This window comes from Vanessa atalanta, chromosome 30, assembly GCF_905147765.1.
Source record: "Vanessa atalanta chromosome 30, ilVanAtal1.2, whole genome shotgun sequence".
NCBI lineage: Eukaryota > Metazoa > Arthropoda > Insecta > Lepidoptera > Nymphalidae > Vanessa > Vanessa atalanta.
In genome coordinates this window covers 1,335,277-1,354,961 of record NC_061900.1, presented here as the reverse complement: position 1 = coordinate 1,354,961, position 19,685 = coordinate 1,335,277, and the positions used below count along the sequence as shown (strand labels likewise).

General features: G+C 34.4%; 1 protein-coding gene and 1 long non-coding RNA gene across 4 annotated transcripts; one reads left to right on the top strand and one right to left on the bottom strand.

Annotated features, from left to right (window-relative positions):
- Nucleotides 1–214: 214 nt before the first annotated feature.
- Nucleotides 215–3,657, top strand: LOC125075251. Its single transcript, XR_007120183.1, has 3 exons — nucleotides 215–1,149; nucleotides 1,250–1,414; nucleotides 3,541–3,657. It is a non-coding gene; the product is annotated as an uncharacterized LOC125075251 (long non-coding RNA).
- A 1,165-nt stretch (nucleotides 3,658–4,822) lies between these two features.
- On the bottom strand, nucleotides 4,823–18,763 carry LOC125075194 (probable galactose-1-phosphate uridylyltransferase). Of its 3 annotated transcripts, XM_047686832.1 has the most exons (9): nucleotides 18,598–18,763; nucleotides 17,768–17,863; nucleotides 9,768–9,931; nucleotides 8,649–8,776; nucleotides 7,924–8,001; nucleotides 7,241–7,393; nucleotides 6,833–6,908; nucleotides 5,678–5,897; nucleotides 4,823–5,093 (listed from the first exon to the last, which is right to left on the bottom strand). In XM_047686832.1, exons 1-9 carry the CDS (start codon nucleotides 18,746–18,748, stop codon nucleotides 4,882–4,884), a joined length of 1,278 nt encoding a protein of 425 aa, XP_047542788.1. In that variant the 5' UTR covers nucleotides 18,749–18,763; the 3' UTR covers nucleotides 4,823–4,881. The 3 variants fall into 3 exon arrangements, with proteins under 3 accessions (XP_047542788.1, XP_047542790.1, XP_047542789.1); XM_047686834.1 differs by lacking the exons at nucleotides 17,768–17,863; nucleotides 18,598–18,763 and adding an exon at nucleotides 13,778–13,863; XM_047686833.1 differs by lacking the exons at nucleotides 17,768–17,863; nucleotides 18,598–18,763 and adding an exon at nucleotides 10,715–10,757.
- Nucleotides 18,764–19,685: the final 922 nt, after the last annotated feature.

Here is a 19,685-nt window from a genome sequence, read left to right as displayed (position 1 = left end):
ACCTTTTAATTCAATCAAAGGGTTCAATTTTATATGTCTTTATTGAATAACAGATCATACTGAAAAACCCGTATAAATTGTTAATAATTTTTTTTTTAAGTTTTCTGAAAATTTCAAACATTCTGCGCATTATGCTAAATATATTTTTTTTCTTGAACGTAAGACCTACAGAGTTCAAGAAAAATACCTTACGATGTACAAGCTACAAGAAATAAAAAAAAAAATAAGATGGCGCGCCATAGATTCGAAACGTAAATGTACTGGTCAAAAGAAATACACGAAAATGTGATGATACATAATTTGTGATTATGAGAATATTGAAAATCTACCATTAGCTACATCAGAAGCTTCGATATCCACATATGCTCCAAAAGAGTCTTTTGAAGGTTTAGGATGTAAACAAAAGCGAAGACATGATCAGTAAATCAATTTAAATTTCCCCAAATAAGTTCCTTTCTTTGTTTGTAACAAAGGAAGTAACTTGTTTAAAAAGAATTTGAAACGGAGATTTGCCAAAAATAATGAAGTATTTATTCAATCATCCAGAACTCTAGTTCTTTATCTATAAAGTCCTTGACTTTATCTAGTTCTGGATGATCCAGGGCCTGGATATCACTGCAAATATGATATAATATTATATAATATGATGGATACAGCTGTTCGATGGTGGATCGGAAGCTAGTGTATGGAAAACTAATAATATAAGTGTTTTTACCGGTGAATATTTGGTAGTTTTTACTGTGATTTAGGCACATCATCCAGAACTATTCCAGGCAAATAAGATGTTTCCATCAAATTTCAAGCATTACTAAACTTGACGGTATCAAGACATTTGGATGTACATGGTTCTGACTTATTTAAATATACAAACGAAGCTCATTCAACAGTGGCAGAATAAAAGGCGAAAACTTAAGTCATCAAAATTAAAATGGCTTGAAGTGAATCATCAGTTATTAGTGACAATGTTTGACGGGAATATAACACCATGGATTGTCATAAGTCTGTGATATCTGCAAGGGTAAGATATCAGAGATGAATCATCTGGAATTATTTGAAAATAGAGAAATCAATGAAAAAAAATACTGTGGATTTATTATCTCTACATGCTTGGATCAGACATATGAAATTATGAATTATTTACTTCTCATTGTAAATATCTTAAATTATTTCCCGTTTAATAAATAAATCTATTTCTTAATCTTATAAATCTAGTAGATTTTCAATACTTATTTAATACTTTCTTTTGTAGCTTATCGTTTTGGAGTTCAAATAACGGTGTGCCAGTGTGACTACACTTAATAAGTTTGAGGAAGTCCTTAATACAGGAAGCTTTCAAAAAGCAGTGCAGTTCAGTTTCATGAAGTTATAATAATATTATAATTCAGTTAATGAAGTATTAATTTCCGAACTGGAGGTTTATTTTTGAAAATCAATAAGCAAGTGTAACACTTATATCCCATCAAAAACATAAATGTAAAAATGAGAGCCAAGTTAAATATTATGATATATACCTTGGTCGTTGTCTTCAAAGACAAAAGAAGTGAGATCTAAATTTGTGCCAAGTTAAATAGTCCTTCCTGAAATTTACTTATAACTACATAAAATATAATTTCTTCTTATAACTTGGGGTAATATATTGTTGCCTAAGGTCTGACTTGGCTAGTTCTCATATACGAATTATATTATAGCCTTCGTAAGTTCTAAGCCTGTTACAAATGAATTATAAACACAAATTAAGCACGCAAATATTCAATGGTACTTGTCTGGATATGAACTCGCAATATCTGGTTAAGATTCATGTTTTCTAGTGACTGGACCATCGCAGCTCTTAATGTACGTATATACTAACTAAGCAATACTGAGCTGACATCCATTCTTCTTAGATGTTCTGAGTTATAATTTGTTATTCTAAACACAAACTACAATTTGTGTTTATAAACATATAAGAACTAGCCAAGTCAGACCTTAGGCAACAATATATTACCCCAAGTTATAAGAAGAAATTATATTTTATGTAGTTATAAGTAAATTTCAGGAAGGACTATTTAACTTGGCACAAATTTAGATCTCACTTCTTTTGTCTTTGAAGACAACGACCAAGGTATATATCATAATATTTAACTTGGCTCTCATTTTTACATTTATGTTTTTGATGGGATATCACTACTTTTTGTATATAAATTATTAGTAGGTACTTATTAATAACAAAATTAATACCAAATGGTTTTTGTTAAACTATTCTATTTTCTTATGTTAACGGGGTATAATTGTCTTTTTTTTTTATACGTTCTTATTTTTCTTGTAGGTACCTCTGAAATGTTCGAGTGAATTGCCCATTCAGTGCCCGGATTTTTTTTACGCGTTTTCTGTTTATACTTAATTTGGCCAAGTAGGGGTGGTATAACGTGCGCAGACAGTTGTAATCTACAATAGAGCTCTCTTGTGTCTTGATTTGACTTGGACCTAAATGGAAAAGATGTACTCCATCTAAGTTTTTAACTCTAGAGAGGCCAACGTAAGCCTGCTCTTTACTTAATATAGAGGAGCCTATGTCGAAAAGAGCACCGTCAAGGCGAAGGCCTTGTGATTTGTGTATAGTAGTAGAATATGCTAAGCAAATAGAGAATAGTTTCCTTTGAACATATATGTACATTACTTAATATCTGTAACTTGGTTTTGACTTCTAGTTCGCAAATTAAATTATGTTTTAATTGAATTGTTATTTTACGTGCGCTATTGCTGTTGTCGACGACCCCAATGTACTTTCTCTATTTTTCCATTGGACCCATTCACCAGTCCTTTGCTGACATCAGCATGCTTGCTCGATACTGTTCTTCCAAGCAATAAGGATCCCCGTTTGTAGCGCTAGAGTACAAACTTAAATCATTCCTGTTACGATATACATACTCTACTACAGTCTCACGAAACCTATTTTATTGTTGTATACTAGTATACTCAAACAAAAAATATGCAGTCGAATAGACTAGGCAGCTTCCATCGGAAGGCATTGAAATAATTCTTATGCCACTTGCCACTCGCTCAGACATGTCCGCGTTAAGGTTTATCGCAACGCTCCTATCCCGCTGTATAGACCCAATAAAATGAAAAATTATAATAAAATGATAAAAAATTACCAGTTTCAGATTTTTTCCTTTATATTGGCCTAATTATCTACTTGCATGCCAAATTTCAACTTTCTAGGTCACCTGGAAGTAGGTTATAGTTTTGATCTATAGGTCAGTCAGTGATAAAAATGACGATTTTTAGACGTTAATATCTAAATAACCATTTGAGATGCGCTTATGAAATTTGGAACACATATGTATCTCGCAAGTCTCAATATATGAGCCAAATTTGACACATTTATGTCAAATAGTTTTTGAGTTATGAGGAGGTCAAAAGTGGCTCCAAATGGTTCGTGTAATATTACACACGGTGCTGCACGCCAGTTCTGCTACTAGAACTTGGCTGACACGCTACCGCGTGTCTAGATTAAATAAAGTTTTTTGATTTTGACTTTTGACTTTGAATGTTGGCAAGGAGCAGGCACTACTAATGATGGAAAAACAGCTGAATTTTTAGAGATGTAGAGGGTACAGCCGACTTCACTGGTCTCGATAAAGAATTAATAGAAAGATTTCACATCATACTTCAAACCATCTGATCTCATCTGATCATCATAGCATCTGGAGTGTGTAGATTAATTTTTTTTTACTTTGCATAGTGACTTGTATGTTAAATTGTATAGTATGGGACATGGGACAGAATAATCAAGTATTTTGGTCTTTTTATTTTATTGCCTGACCAAAGAATGCTCTTAGAACTCTTATAAAACAAATATGGTATGGGAACAATGGTTCTGCTGTCAAGAGCCAAAGAGCTTCTGCTGGTGTCTTCAACAGAGTCAGAAATATAATTTACGGATTTAGATACATTCCAAAAAAATGATAGTGTTAGTGAATAAGAATTGTTTTAATACATGTTTATAAAATATTATTGTGATATAAAGAAGTACTCAAATGAACTTGTTTTTTTATTAATTCAGGCTTGCCTTTTTATAATTCCTTTATCTTGATGAATTTTAAATTAACACAGATGTAAACTATGCATAATGGTAAGATACTAAAGAGGTAATTAGGATTGTTTTTCAAAAATTATGATTGTGTTATGTTTTAATTATAGATATATTCTTAGTAAATAGAAAACTGAATATCGTGTTTTGGTTACTTTTTAAGAGCTGTAACAAAATAATTATTATTATATATTACGATAATAGACTAGACTAAGATTAATCTCAGTCTAGTCTACTATCTTACGATAAAAAAGGTGAGAAGACAAAATCCAACAAGACTGCCACGATTTAGTATTGTTTGATGCGTTTCATACAAAAAAAAGTTTCATAGAAAAAAAAAAAATTTTTTTTCTTTACTTTTATTTCTGTTAATTTTCTCTATTGATTAGCATATTAATATTTTAATGAAATAATGATTTCTAAATTAAGTACAAGAAACAGCTCGTTAAAAGTCTAAAACAGACCAAAATAAACTAAAAGTATCGCTAAACATATTTTAGCCGCTCTCAGTTCATAAAATTCGTTAATTGTAGACAACGCCGTAGAACGGCAACACTGATCGGACCTAATGTCCCTGATGAGAACGTTACGTTTATAACAATGTAAGGCATTGCTTAAACTGGAAATATTTGAACGGATATTTTTATAACTGAGAAAGAAATAAAAATAAAAATTTTAAATTTTATTACTTTATAATAAAAAAACAATACAGGCGTAAAAAATATAAATAAAAAAAAAACCAAAAATGACTATGTTATTTACACCATAAAGCAAAACGCTTTTTTTAATTGACTACGTGAGCGAAGACATTATTTTTTATTCTTATAATGAACTACGTCACACTCTCTCAGTTTCTGAGCCGCTTGTTCCGGCGTGAGATCCCGTTGCGGTTGCGCCAGCATTTCGTAACCAACCATAAACTTTTTGACGGTAGCCGAACGGAGTAGCGGTGGTAGGTAAATGCCGTGAAAGAGCCAGTGAGGGGAATCACCAGGTTTTTTCGATGAGCCTGTTGGTGCTCCTGTAATATAGTTAGCGATTAGTAAAATAAAAATGTTAGCTGCGTTTGCAATATTGGCATAGCTGGGGTTTGGTTACATTGCGATAGGGGGTCCCGGAAGTACACGCTCCTACAAATTTGATGGGTCTTTGAGGGGGGTAGGTCGTCGTGCCTTATTTAATACGAAATAAATTAATAATAAATACCAAATTATATACAGTTCAAGTGGTGAGATAATCCAGTGGCTTGTACGCGTGAGTCATAACCGGTGATTATGCTTTCAAATCCAGGCCACCACTGAACTTTCACATGCACATTGTGAGGAAGCCTGCATAATTTAGTCGGATTTTATTGCCTCGTTGGTTAAATGGCTCGACATATGGCCGAAGCTCTCGAGAACCTGAGTTCTAGCCCCTGATCGGGCCTTTTAAAGTTCTTCTAGAGAAAAAAAATTAGTAAAAACCCGGATCTTTCCTGGAGAGAAAGGGAACACAGTGCACCTGTATTAACGCACACATTTGTGCACTATAAGTCCTGCGTCTTTGAGATTGACATCATCATAATCAGGTATTTGATAAAAAAAAAAAATTAAGAAAAACCCTTACCATGCCACCCCATGCTATAAGGGAAGCTGCAGTTAAATAGATTATCATATTTGGTACACAAGACTTTCATAATGTCCGCCAACGCCACCTTCTGACTCTCGTTTAAGTCTGTCATCCTCTGTGGTTTGTTTCTCGTCGGCAATAGCATTGTTTCATACGGCCACGCCGCCCAGTATGGCACTAGCGCTACCCATTCAGAATTCTGCACAACTATACGTTCCTGAAATATTAATACATAATTATAACAACACCAGTCACCTTACAATTCATATTGGTGAAGGAAAACATAGTGAGGATACCTACATTCTAATGAAATGAAATTCTGCCACACGTGTATAGCCTGCATTGGAATCGCGTGGTGAAATTAACCTTAAACTATGTCCTTAAGGAGATGGCCTTAGCCATTATTATATTTTTGGAACGAAGTTCTTTTACACGGATCACAGTAGTGTGAACTAGCAGAAATTGTGACGTAAGTAAACGAAATTATGGAAAGTATTAAAAAAAAAAGAATCTACTACTCAATCTACGAAAACACACAACAAAAAAAAAAGAAAATAATCAAAAAAAGAGATTTAGTGAGCAATGATAGTCATCTTGTCTTATACGGTTTTAAATAAATTTATTTTTTATTAATGTTTTAATTTACATGGAATCTCTAATAACAATTTCATTTCGTGACATTCATTCTATGAATTATTCTCAAAAGTTGGTGAAAGCAACTTTAAACTTGTTTTTTTTTTTATTTCTTTAAATTTTAAAGGGCTTAAAGAACAATTACTACACTTGAAATCAGAGTACTTTGCAAAGTGAACTAATTCTTATTCTCATTAAACAGCTTTAACGTGTTCTTGAACACTAGCTATACTTTTGTAGTATCTATTTATATTTCATTGAGCAATTTATTATAAAATGTTGCCCGTTTTAAAAATTAACCAATATTTAAAATAAACATGCTACGTTGATTTTACAGGTTCTTAGTCGTTTTATAATATTTCTTTCTTATTTATGATATTTTATAAAGTGATAGGTGCAAATAAGTAACATTAATTTGATATAAGCATTTAAACCGTTCTTAAGTTCGGCTCAGACAATCTATCAAAAAAGACGGCAATGTTACCGCTGCATTACTTTTACAAAAAAAAAAAACTGTACCTTCTGTTTTAATTCCTGTTCTAGATAATCCACTAACAGCGACTTTCCGAATTTAGTGTAATACTCCCTTTGGCATCTGTAAAAACAATTTGTTTTGAATATTCAATTACAGATAAAAAAAAAATGACATTTAGAAAATACATACATTATACAAACATTTCCATTCCAATGACAATTGTGCAACAACAACTATATTGGCTGTTATCTTACTTAGTAGCATACACGTGAGTAACTTGATTGAGCGATAACACATCACTCATTTACGCCCCCCCCCCTAAGTTACTTTAAATACGCCACTCCCTAAGTTACTATAAATACGCCCCCCCCCCTAATATAATAATAATGAGGTTAATGTTCATAATTATTGCTCTTGATCAGAAGATAATAATAATATAGAGTTAACATTACCTCTCCTTCACTCTTGGTTCATTTGGAAGGAAACTGGAAGCCCAGATCTGACAATGGGGATGAGGATTGGAACAGCCCATGACGGCGCCCTTATTTTCAAATATCTGTACCCATGTGTAACGCCTTCCGAGCTCCTCTAGCTGGTTGATCCATCTGTTAAAAAAAGAGGTTCTATATTTGAACGTATTTTTTCGTTCAGTTAATTTATATACTCAATAACAGGCGAAAAGCCAAATGAACGACATTTGACGCCAAATTGACGCGATACCATAAAAATCCGCAGACATTTTTAACTTTGCCGTTTCATAAATTCAAATCATTTGTAAAAAATACATCGGTAAAGAAGGCATATTATTCGATACAAGATTATATAGATGATAAAAAAGCGTGGAGTTAATGCATGTTGACTTCCAGGCAGGAGACATAACATACATATATAATTGTATTTAACTAACATAACTGTATTTTTAGATGTTGAAAAAGAGTAACTACTGAGTTTCTTGCCGGTTCTTCTCGGTTGAATCTACATTCCGAACCGGTGGTAACTTAACTTGATACAGTTTGTTAAATGACGATTCAAAAGTGCCTGTAAAAGCCTTCTTGAATAAGTATATTTTGAATTAAAAAAATATCATTATATCAGTTCAAATTGTCCGTATGTGTGGAAGCACCCTAATACTCACTCGTTAATTACAGCTGTTATTTCTTGAACGGACATCAAGGGAATTGTCATCGTGGAATCTGGATGGAAGCACATCACTCTGTAACAGATTAAAAATGATAAAGTTTTATAGCTAATTAAACATACACTACAATGCGTGTTGATAGGTGGCAGAATTTCATTGAAATTAGACAGGCAGGTTTCCTCACGATGTTTTCCTTCACCGAACACGAGACTCATATTTCACGTTTTCTTCACTGGGCCACCTTGAGTCTTTTTTTATGGCATAAAGGGCAGGCGAGCCGAAGACTCACCCGATGGAAAGTGACTACTAATCCTCATGTACGAGTTGTTCTGCGTAATCCAACGTTAATCCTGCCCCATGATTTTTTTCAATATAAATCGTTTTTGGAACGAAGTCCTTTTACGCGGCTTACAGTCAGTGGCGGTTCGCCCCGGGCCTCCAGTCTTGGGGGGGCCCCCAAATACATCCGCGTTTCCCTGATCAAATCCTAAACAAGACTTTAAAAATGTGCTTAGTATCTACATAATTTCATCAAGACCAAAACGCTACACTCTTACACCATCTAGACTTTTTACACATAAACATGAACACTTATTTATAGACACAAATGTAAACTGAATAAAAAGCCAACCACCAATTTATCCCTTGAGAATGGCAATTTCCCTAATATGATAATTGGAGATAAGGCTACTTTTTAACGAAATAGAATTTCAGAATTTCACCTGCAAGTCCCTTTCGCCTGGGATGCCTGAAACAGTGGATGGTCAGGTGTAGGCGGCTCCGGTACGCGTTCCAGCAGAGCTGGGAAGTCGTTTGGGAACACGTAGGTAGACGTGTAGTTTGGATTTTTCTGGAAACGCGAAAATGTAATTAGATTTTGTACTGATGTTTTATGATAATGATATATCCAGTAACGTCTGTCCGTACATTTTTTTATTTTTTTCGTTATTAAAATTGAAAATAAGTTGGTAAATAGACCATCACCACTACCCACAGGCATTAACACCGTAAATATTAACACCGTATTACAATTCATGGCAACACCATTCCGGAGCTAGACTTGATAACTTTAACTAATAGATTTTAAGATATAACTCAAAGCCTGGCAATATGTATGTAGTTTGGCTTACTCGACAAACTTTTTATTAAAAAATTGTTAGCTAGTAAATAACTGCATATCAAAATCTAATTTTAATAAAGCTACCATCGGTTCGGAAAGTAATTATACCGAGAAGAACGTTAGTAGTTACTCTTTTCCACAATTTTATTTACAGAGTATGTCAGTAGACAACAATTAAGTTTCGAAGTGACAACTTCTTATGAAAGGGTAAGCTTCGTTACGTAACGCGTTACAGGGCTAGCCTGTTGGGCTTCCCTTTCTCTCACGCATTCGGCAGCGGCAGGCAAGCTCCTCCTCTCTCACTCTTACCCACAGCGCTAGCCGTATTTCGGTCAGACGTTTTTTGTCAAATTATCACTTCTGTTGGGTTTCCCGAGACACACACGTTTTTTTTTTGGGTTTTTAAAAGTGTTATCAAACCGTAACTACGTTGAATTTTTGTTTGTACAGGTGATTTTTGTTTTATATTGGTACTAAGGTTATGTTATTTTAATGAGAACATGAATTTGTATTTTTGTTTTGTGAATAAATCGTTTAAAGTATACGATATATATTTTTTATTCTTTAATTATTTCTTTTTCAGAATCAGATTCAATAATATCAATTAACAGTCAAGAATCCGTATTAAATCAGCGTGGTGGCTTAAACTCGTAAAGCCTTCTCTGCGAGCTCATATGGGTCATCGAAGGCTGTAACAATAGCACAATACGATCCAAGTTACCTGTCCATTAGCTCTGGTAGCTCCAGCTTTTAATGGATTGTTGGGATCAGGTGGCTGTTCCTCTGGCGCCTGCTCCGTCTGTCCGCTCCAGGGTCTCTTGCAGCGATGAGGGGACACCAGGATCCATTCATCCTTGAGCGGATTGTACCTGACGTGCTGGTGTTCTGGAAATAAACCCTCATTTAGCTTATAAGGCTTGCTTAATTGTTATACAATAATTAATAATACAAGAATTGACAACCTCGTTGGTCTAGTGGGTAGATATATGGTCGCAGAGTCCTGGGTTCAAATGTAAGGTCAGGCCCATTAAAAAATTTTGTCTAAAAAATTTCAGTTACAGCCCGGAAACCGAAAATTTGGAGTGCTACTCGGAAAACAAGTAAAGCAGTCGTGAACCCGAACTCTTTCTCGGTCGTGTCAATAGGCAATAGAATTACCCACTAGAGTAGTAACAACATACAACAGGATTAACAGCCTGTAAATTTCCCACTGCTGGGCTATGGCCTCCCCTCCCTTAGAGGAGAAGGCTTGGAGCATATTCCACCACGCTGCTACAATGATACACATGTGGCAGAATTTCGTTGAAATTAGACCAATGCTGATTTCTGGGATGGTTTATTGTCTAATGTTGCCCTAAATGAGGCGCCATTAGACAAGGGCGCTTGTATTCTGAGCCCTTAAGCCCAATATTCAGGTTTGAGTAATTTACTTCTCGCCTCCCCGCCCTGTGACGCTGTGGCCATCACGACCAACGCACACAGTTAAAAAAAAAAATGTCTAACACGTTCATAGCACATGATACAAGACGACGCAGTTAGCGAGGCATTTTTATAATTAAACTAGCCGTTCGACCCGTCTGCGCTCGCTAACACAGATCACGTCATGATTTTTCACTGTATTTTTATTTATTTTTTATTTTAGAGGTGGCAAACGAGCAGGAGGCTCACCTGATGGTAAGTGACTACCACCGCCCATGGACATCAGCAACACCGGGGGGTTTGCAGGTGCGTTGCCGGCCTTTCAGGAAGGAGTACGCTCTTTTCTTGAAAGTTCCCAAGTCGTATCGGTTCGGAAAAACCGCCGGCGAAAGTTGGTTCCACAGAGTAGTTGTGCGAGGCGGAAAATGTCTTAAAAATTGCGCCGTTGTGGATTTTCGGACATCCAAGTGGTGTGGGTGATGTTTTGAATTTTGACGAGATGTGTGAAACTTTTACTGCTTACACAGCACAGGGGAAGGAACTTCTCAAAAGGGAAGAGTCTGTGGAACTACATTTACAGGGACATCTTAGTGCACAAGGCTGGTGGCGCATTAACGATTTTTAATAGTTTTTAAACTCATTGCCATGAATGGTAGCCTATTTGTAAGTCTGTCTACCTATCTATACATATAATAAAATTGGAGTGTCTGTTTGTAATATTAAAATAACCGCGTTTTACTAAATGCATATGTATGTATATATGGTACATATTACCTAAATATTTTTTTTACAATTTTTGTCTTTCTGTCTGTTTGTTCCGGCTAATCTCTGAAACGGCTGGACCGATTTTGACGGGACTTTCACTGGCAGATAGCTGATGTAATAATGAGTAAGAGTTAGGCTACTTTTATTTTAGAATTATATGTAAAATAATAATAAAGTCACGCTTTTTTATTGAATTCAAACGCGGGCGAAGTGGCGGGCATAGCTAGTTTTAGTTAAATGAAAATCAATTTTAAATATAAATATTGGACAACATCACATACATTACTTTGATCCCAATGTAAGTAGCTAAGCTAAAGCACTTGTATTATGGAAAATCAGAAATAACGACGGTATCAAAAACATCCAGACCCAAGACAATATAGAAAACTAATGCACTTTTTCTACATCGACTCGACCGGGAATCCAACCCGCGACCTCGGAGTGGCGTACCCATGAAAACCGGTGTACACACTACTCGACCACTGAAGTCGTCAATTCAATAATCCTATTGATGTACTATACATATTATAATCACTTTCCCATCTTTTACTTTTGTTGGGTAGTTGAATATTAGTCACGGTAGAATGCGAAAGAAATCCCATAACACCCACCGAAGAGACAGAAATATACATTAAAATATTTAACAATTCAATATAATAAAACAGTGTAGGCATAAAGCAAATTCTATTCTAAAAATTCAGCTGGTAATATGATCGTTACGATCCTACCCCGTTTTAAATCTTGCCCCAACTCAATCAATCCCAAAGCCCAAACCCATATCAAATATAAGTGCCTGTTTTTTATATCGAAAAACGTTAAATGTTACGCGCTACCCCGTGTGGAGTAATAAGCGTCTTTACCATTCAGATTCCTAAGAATTTACGAAAATTACCGCACCGTTTATTTGAAACTACACTTAAGGCCATAAGCAAAGTATTTGTTCATGGTAGTAAATATCTACCAAAAGGGCCCCAAACTCATGGGTGCCCAAGGGCCTCAGCATAGCTTGAGACGGCTCTGATTATGGACAGATAAAAAAACCTAATGGTACATACAAAAGGAGGTCTAATAGAGAGACCTCTTCCAGACAACCGTAAAATAACAAGATATTAATAAAGCGGTATGGAGGTGTACAGTTAGAATCATTTAAAATATATTTCCTATGTGTATATACTAATTGAAGAAGGCGTGGGGCCATCTGAATTCCCAAGGGTTTACGAATGCTTTAATTCTGACACTGGTAAGACCATCACTATTACTAAACGCAAGCTTTATTTATTGGTACAAGGGACGTAACATCTCAGTACCCAATATTGGTGGCGTATCAGCGATGTAAGGTATGGTTAATGTTTCTTACAGCGCCAATAACTAAGGTTCGTTGTGAAAATCAAGTGGATAATATAACAGACTACCTATTTTCAATAAAACATATATACAGGCTATTCCAATCGAATGAAGAATAAAGATAAACAAACCTTATATTTACGTATTCCATGCGATTTGTTAATAACTCAGCTATATTGTACACTACTAACAGTTCACGATTAATATATCTTTATTTATAATACAACACTATTACACTTAACCACTTAATATACACTTTAATTTCACTTTAAAAGTTCTAAAATCTTATAGACCTATTAACAGCGTATGACGATTTTCGTCCCAGTGATTATGGGACGATAGCTGGTCGCAAAAAAACACTTATGGTCTCATTTGAAGAGCTCCAGCCGTGGATGTGTAGAAAACTGTGTAGATTGCAATTTACTCAATAGTTACAATTTAACAAAGAACTAATTTTAGAGAGCCGAAAAAAGGTACGGAAGTCCCAAAAAATCGTTTGAATAAACTACTTGTTCACAATGAATATCATAGATATTATTCAGGCCCTCGACCGCATGATATCGCCTCAATTTGATGTCAAATGTTGTTTATTTTGCGTTTGTCCTCTTGTGCTTGGAATATATATATAAATAAATTAAGTTTCCTAATTTTTTAATGTTGTTCTCCAATCAATAAAAGTAGTTTTATTAGCTTGGATTACTTATATACTAATAGAACAAAATCAATGAATACTTTACTCGATTCAGCCGAAAATTCGTACAGATCTATATCTTTGGCGATCTTACAATACAACATCAAACTTTAAAATACTTAAACAATAGTCTGAACTAATTATGAAACTAACGACCGTTAGTAGTAGTTAGTAATAAAGACTTATTTAGTTTAAGTAGGTATATTTAGGTAGTTTTCGAACTTGAAGTGCCACCTACCGGGTCCAATGAACCATCGACGCTCAAAACCACAAAAATTGATCGAAAATCGGTCCAACCGTCTAAAAGTTAAGTTACATGCATTTATAATGATTCGTTAAAACGATGTAACAATTCAAAACTATACAAATAACACTAACTGAAGTTAACATCTGTTTTAAAATTAATAAGCGTCAGTTCAATAACCTTTAACACGTTTTTTTTTTTAATCATAAATCATACAGGACGCAGGACAAATTATTGAAGTTTAAAATTTATAATTATTAAAACTAACCTGTCGCTTCAAAAGTCTGCATTGTGTGAAGTTTTGAACGCGTCCTCTAACTACGAAATAGAGGGCATCACTGGATAGAGACGGAACGTGTGTTTTATAGTATATTTCGATATCGATAGATCTTGACACGTTCTAATGTCAAAACTAATTATTCTTAATTCAAACATAATGGATTTTTAATTAGTTTGTATTATATCTGTCACACTTAAATGTCAAAATATTGTATTTTTAATTCGATTGCTTAATACTCACCATTAAAAATTCTTTCTATTTTACGCGTTTACTCATCGTTTTGGGATTGATCATAAGCTTCGTATAATAAGTCGTTAAACACTCGAAACACAGTGCAGATAAGCAAACCTTAGTATTACATACTCCAAGCGATTTGTTAATAACTGAGACATTAAAAACTACAAACAATTCTCGATTAACATATATTTATTTATTAAACAACATTTTTCATCTAAACTACTTAAAAGAACTTTAATGTACTTCTAAAGTTCCGATTACAATTTCGTCAATATACTTGGTGGTAGGGCTTTGTGCAGATCGAACGGTAAAGCACAGGATTAACACAGGGTGGATGAAATGGCGGCAGGTTACGGGAACAATTTGTGACCCCCGTATTCCCCTTAGACTTAAGGGGAAGATCTATAAGACCATGGTCAGACCTGCTATTCTATATGGATCAGAGTGTTGAGCTATAAAAGGGATGACTGAAAGACAATTGCATGTGGCGGAGATGAGAATGCTGAGAGCGATGTGTGGTGTTACGCGAATGGATAGAGTAAGGAATGAGTACATAAGAGGAAGTTCGAAAGTGGCACCGGTAACCGAGAAGCTATCTGGAAACCGGCTGTCGTGGTATGGGCATGTTATGCGGAGGAATGAGGACCATGTGGGAACTATGATGTTATGTCCCTTGTGCCTGTAGTTATACTGGCTTACTCACCCTTCAAACCGGTACACAACAATAGAGAATAAGGCTGTTTGGCGGTAGAATATCTGATGAGTGGGTGGTATCTACCCAGACGGGCTCGCGCAAAGCCCTACCTCCAGGTCTTTGAATTATTCTCAGACGATGTTAATTTATTTTATAGTGTCTGCCATTTAATACATTATAAAGTATAACGAAAGCAACTTCGTTCAAATATATTTTTTTCCGAATTTTGTTTTGTAACCGGAAGTCAGTAATATTAATATGTTATCGACATACCAACATCACTACACTCGTTATTTATTGTTAGCTTACAGAGATAAAGAGTAATAAAGTTATCACGCATAGATTAAACAAAGCAGACAGTCCACGAAAGTTCATTTTTTATCTATTCGCTTATGACATGACAGAGTAGTTTATAAAAGCAAAAAAGGTGCTTGTATTTCAATGTTGCAAAATTGTCGATAGTTAACCTCAAAAAACTATTTAGGATATCGATACTATTGATAGTATCGTTTTGATCAGTGACTATCGATACTATCGATAGTCACTGAATGAATATTGAGGAAAGCATAATTACGAAGTCAAAGTTCTCGATAATGCTCCTTGAATCGAGGCCCTCATTTGTCAATGAATATTGTTGTTTTTTTGAAACGCGTCTTAAGACATCGACGGACGTACGTTATTGTGTTAATTCTACGCTTCAAGATGACACACAATTTTTAAAATTTAATGTTTTTTCATAAATTGAAGAAAAAGTACAAAATAGATTGATTCTCTTACTATTTATTGGTGCAAATTCAATAAGAGTTATTTAAATATTGTGTCCTTACTAGTCCTACTAAGTAAATGATGTCGAGAAAGTAATACTGGCGAATAATCACTGGCGTATTGATAGCACAGAACCATCGACATTATCGATAGTCTCAATAGTTTAAGTTAAAAGTAATTTTTGTGATTATGTTTCGAATAACAGTATCCAATTGTATTGCTTAGTACTGTCGATAACATTGATCATGGGGAGCTATCGATACTTTGGATTGCCTATCGATACGCAACACTAGTGTATTTGTGTACACGCGTGAGTAGTTCTACTTATTCGGCGTAATAAAAATAATTTTTAATTGCATGCGAATTAAATAATTATAATTGTAAATGGAATTTCTTTTTTCCTCATTCGAAAAGTTGTAACATTTGAGCACTACGGGGTACATCAGTATCTAGTGGGCTATTGATATTTTTTACAATAATATATCGTTTATTATATAATTTATTAGAGAAAAGATAATTTAATAAATATCACATTGTAAGTTAAGGTTAACTTGCCGAAATTCAACCGAATTTCCAATTCGGTTCAATCCACATTCGGCCCATCTCTAAAAAAATTAGTAAAAATATTTTTTGACAGTAGACGACAGACTATTAGAATTAGCAGCCCGTAAATGTCCTACTGCTGGGATAAAGGCCTCCTCTCCCTTTGAGCGGAAGGTTTTGAGCATATTCCACCACGCTGCTCCAATGCGGGTTGGCGGAATACACATGTGGCAGAATTTCGTTGATATTAGACACATGCAGGTTTCCCTACGATGTTTTCCTTCACCGCCGAGCACGAGATGAATTATAAACACAAATTAAGCACATGAAATTTCAGTGGTGCCTGCCTGGGTTTGAACCCGAAATCATCGGTTAAGATGCACGCGTTCCAGCCACTGGGCCATCTCGGCTCATATTAGAATAATTAGTTTAATATTAGTACATACAGCATTAACTATTTTCATTAGTATTTTTGTAGTTCTTAGCTTGTTTCATCTTATAACTTTGAATTAAAGTACGAGTGTGTTAAGGGAGAGCGACTTCTTCTGGCACGAGAGCACTCAAAACAAGAAGTTCAACCTTTGTGATGTTATTACTTATTGTACTGTGTTGGTTATTAATGAAATAAACATTTATTATTATTAAAATAAGTGCAGTAATTTAAAAGTGACAATAAAAAAAAAGGTTGACCTTCTAAAATTTGCTATAGCAAACATTTTTCTGTAATTAAAAGTCGTTGTTATTTTTTAAAGTTAGCCAATATCTATTGAATATCGTCTGTTTTTTTTTAGTCTATGATTTTTTATTATTAAAGCGAACTGTAAGCAATTTAAATAAACGATTACTTCACGTTCTGTAAAATTTTATAATGTAGATATTTTACAATAATTTAACGATAAATTTATTTAAATAATAACTTTAGAATGCGATATATTTACGAAAAAATCGGGTTTTGGGACCTTTGACCTTGAATATAGACAGATGCGAGATTTTATGAGACTAGAAAACTTATATATAGCCAAAATAAAGGTTTATGCTAATTTATAGCTTACTCTAGCTACCTGACCCGACTTTACATGTTTAGAATAAAAGGTTTATACCTTACTATGTATACCTATACTCAATGACTCTATTGACCAAGCTCCTAGTCATCATGATTATTTCCGACATCTTCAACAATATTCATAACATTTTATTTTACACAAAACCTTAATGAATTAAACACCTTATCTTCCCTCATGGATCACTCCTTCCATTGGTAAAATAATGAAAACCCGTTCTGTAGTTTTAGATAGAATTTATCGCGTTCAGATAGAGGGACGCGGAGAGGGAACTTGGTTTTGTAATATTTATAGTATTCATTATATTTTACTATGAGGTTGATCCTTTTTTGTAAGCTCCGTCGATGACATCGCTTGCCTAAATGAAAATTGAGATGGCTTTGTGCGTTTGTGAATTACAACATGACGCTGAAAAACTGAAAAATAATTTAGTATATTTACCATATATAATACACTTATACTAGCTTATCCTTATGTATTTGAATCTTATTAATATTGAAACGACTTTTCAAAGCACCTAAAATTAATATACATTGTTGTGTGTGTGTGTGTGTTATATTTGCTAGTTCGTGTGCCCTTTGACAAAGGATACACAAACTAGCAAATATAAACATATACATACTTTTATATTATATACTATATCAAAGGAATATCAGGTACATATTATATGTAAATTACCTTGTTCGGCTAGATTATTATCTTTTGTACTTAGAGCTGAAGTTGACGGCACATGTTCAACATCAGTTTCCATACAATGCAGCCTAAAAGAAGAACCTAAAAAATATACAATTATGAGTAAGTACTATTCTTCATTATAACTTCTTACTCATAATTCTATCTATAAGTATGTAAATTTTTTTTTTTTTTATGGCATTTGTTAGCGGACGAGCATATGGGCCACCTGATGGTAAGTGGTCACCGCCCATAGACAAAGGTGCTGTAAGAAATATTAAATATTCCTTACACCACCTATGCGCCACCAACCTTGGGAACTAAGATGTTATGTTCCTTGTGCCTGTGATTACACTGGCTCACTCACCCTTCTAACCGGAACAAAACAATACAGTGTACTGTTATTCAGCGGTAGAATATCTGATGAGTGGGTGGTACCTGCCCAGACGGGCTTGCACAAAGCCCTACCACCAAGTATTAACTATAATATTAATAAAAATGCCTGATTGTGAGGATCATTAAAGGATCAGGTTGTAATTCGGTTCAGAAATGTACTTAATGTTGGAATATTAAATAAAAATCTAAGAATAATTCTAAAAGAGCACCTTGCTGTTGTTTGCAAGTACCTTCACCAGGATCAGCCTTTGTTGGGCACTTGTTTGATTGAGAGCATCAGTTTACAGGAGATGAACCCGAAAGTATAAATAGTGGAATGTAAAATTAGCTTGCAAGACTAATCAAGTGAGACACCATCATGGTATACTGTATTAGTAATACTAGTAAGTAGGCCAAATAATAATATTATCTTATACAAAAAATACAACATAAAATCTTACCAATATTTAGCGTTGGAACTGCATTAGCTCTGAGTCTGTGGCTTTGTGAACAATAACATTCTTCAGTGGCGATAGCATAGTCGAATTTGGTTATATATGTATATGTCTCCTTTGTCTTGAATATCTTCAGCGAGGACAGATTTCCATTCATTAAATTTTTCTAGATTAGGGAATTGTGGTTTAGGAAATCGATGCAATGGACCTGCGATAGATATATATATAGATAAAAGATATTTTATTTTGTCCGAAGGTTTACGTATCGTCAAATGTACTATGAAGTTCATCAAATGAAAACAGTGGTAGGAACTGGGCCAGTATTTTACCCAAACATAAACCAATGTAGTTTTAAATAACTCACCATCGTTTTTACATCCAAAATGGCACTTGAATCGGGAGTTTGATGGCATATTCACAAGTCAATTAAAACTTAGCGCAATTTAAGGCGAACGATTCAAGCAATTTTATACTTTTGCCGTTTGCTTAAAGTTTAAATTTGTTACAAATTTTGACAATTAAAAAATGCTGCCAGCACCATGAAATTATAACTTTTTTATATGACAACAAACAGAAGCATTTTCAAAATAAAATAATTTCGTCATCTGAAACATCTACTAAATAATAAACCCTATTAAAAAAAAAAATTAAAATATTTTTGATCTTAATGTTTACTACTATGCTAACGTCACCTAGCGAGTGCATAAACACCAACAGTTTTAAAGTTCAAGTAAGTTTAGGGGCATTGACCAAAAGATGGCGCTAGTTTCTATACATTTCTTTTTTTCTTATTAATGTTCTAGAGTTGCATGCCGGCCCCTGAGTTTTACTAAGACGTAAGAACGCCATCTAGTTCATTTTAGAGGTACTACGACGTGATGAAAATAGGGTACAGATTAGTAAATGGCAAATGCTACAGCAATCGTTGTCAAAACTTGCCGGTATAACGAACAAAATAAAATTAAAAAGTTTAAATTCAATTTAATGAATATGATTTTTTTTTTCTAAATTCATAATGAATGACTTTGATCTTTCTACTCTGTATTGTAAACTAGGACGCGAAATTAAAAAATGCGCAGCACCGTACTCGCGGC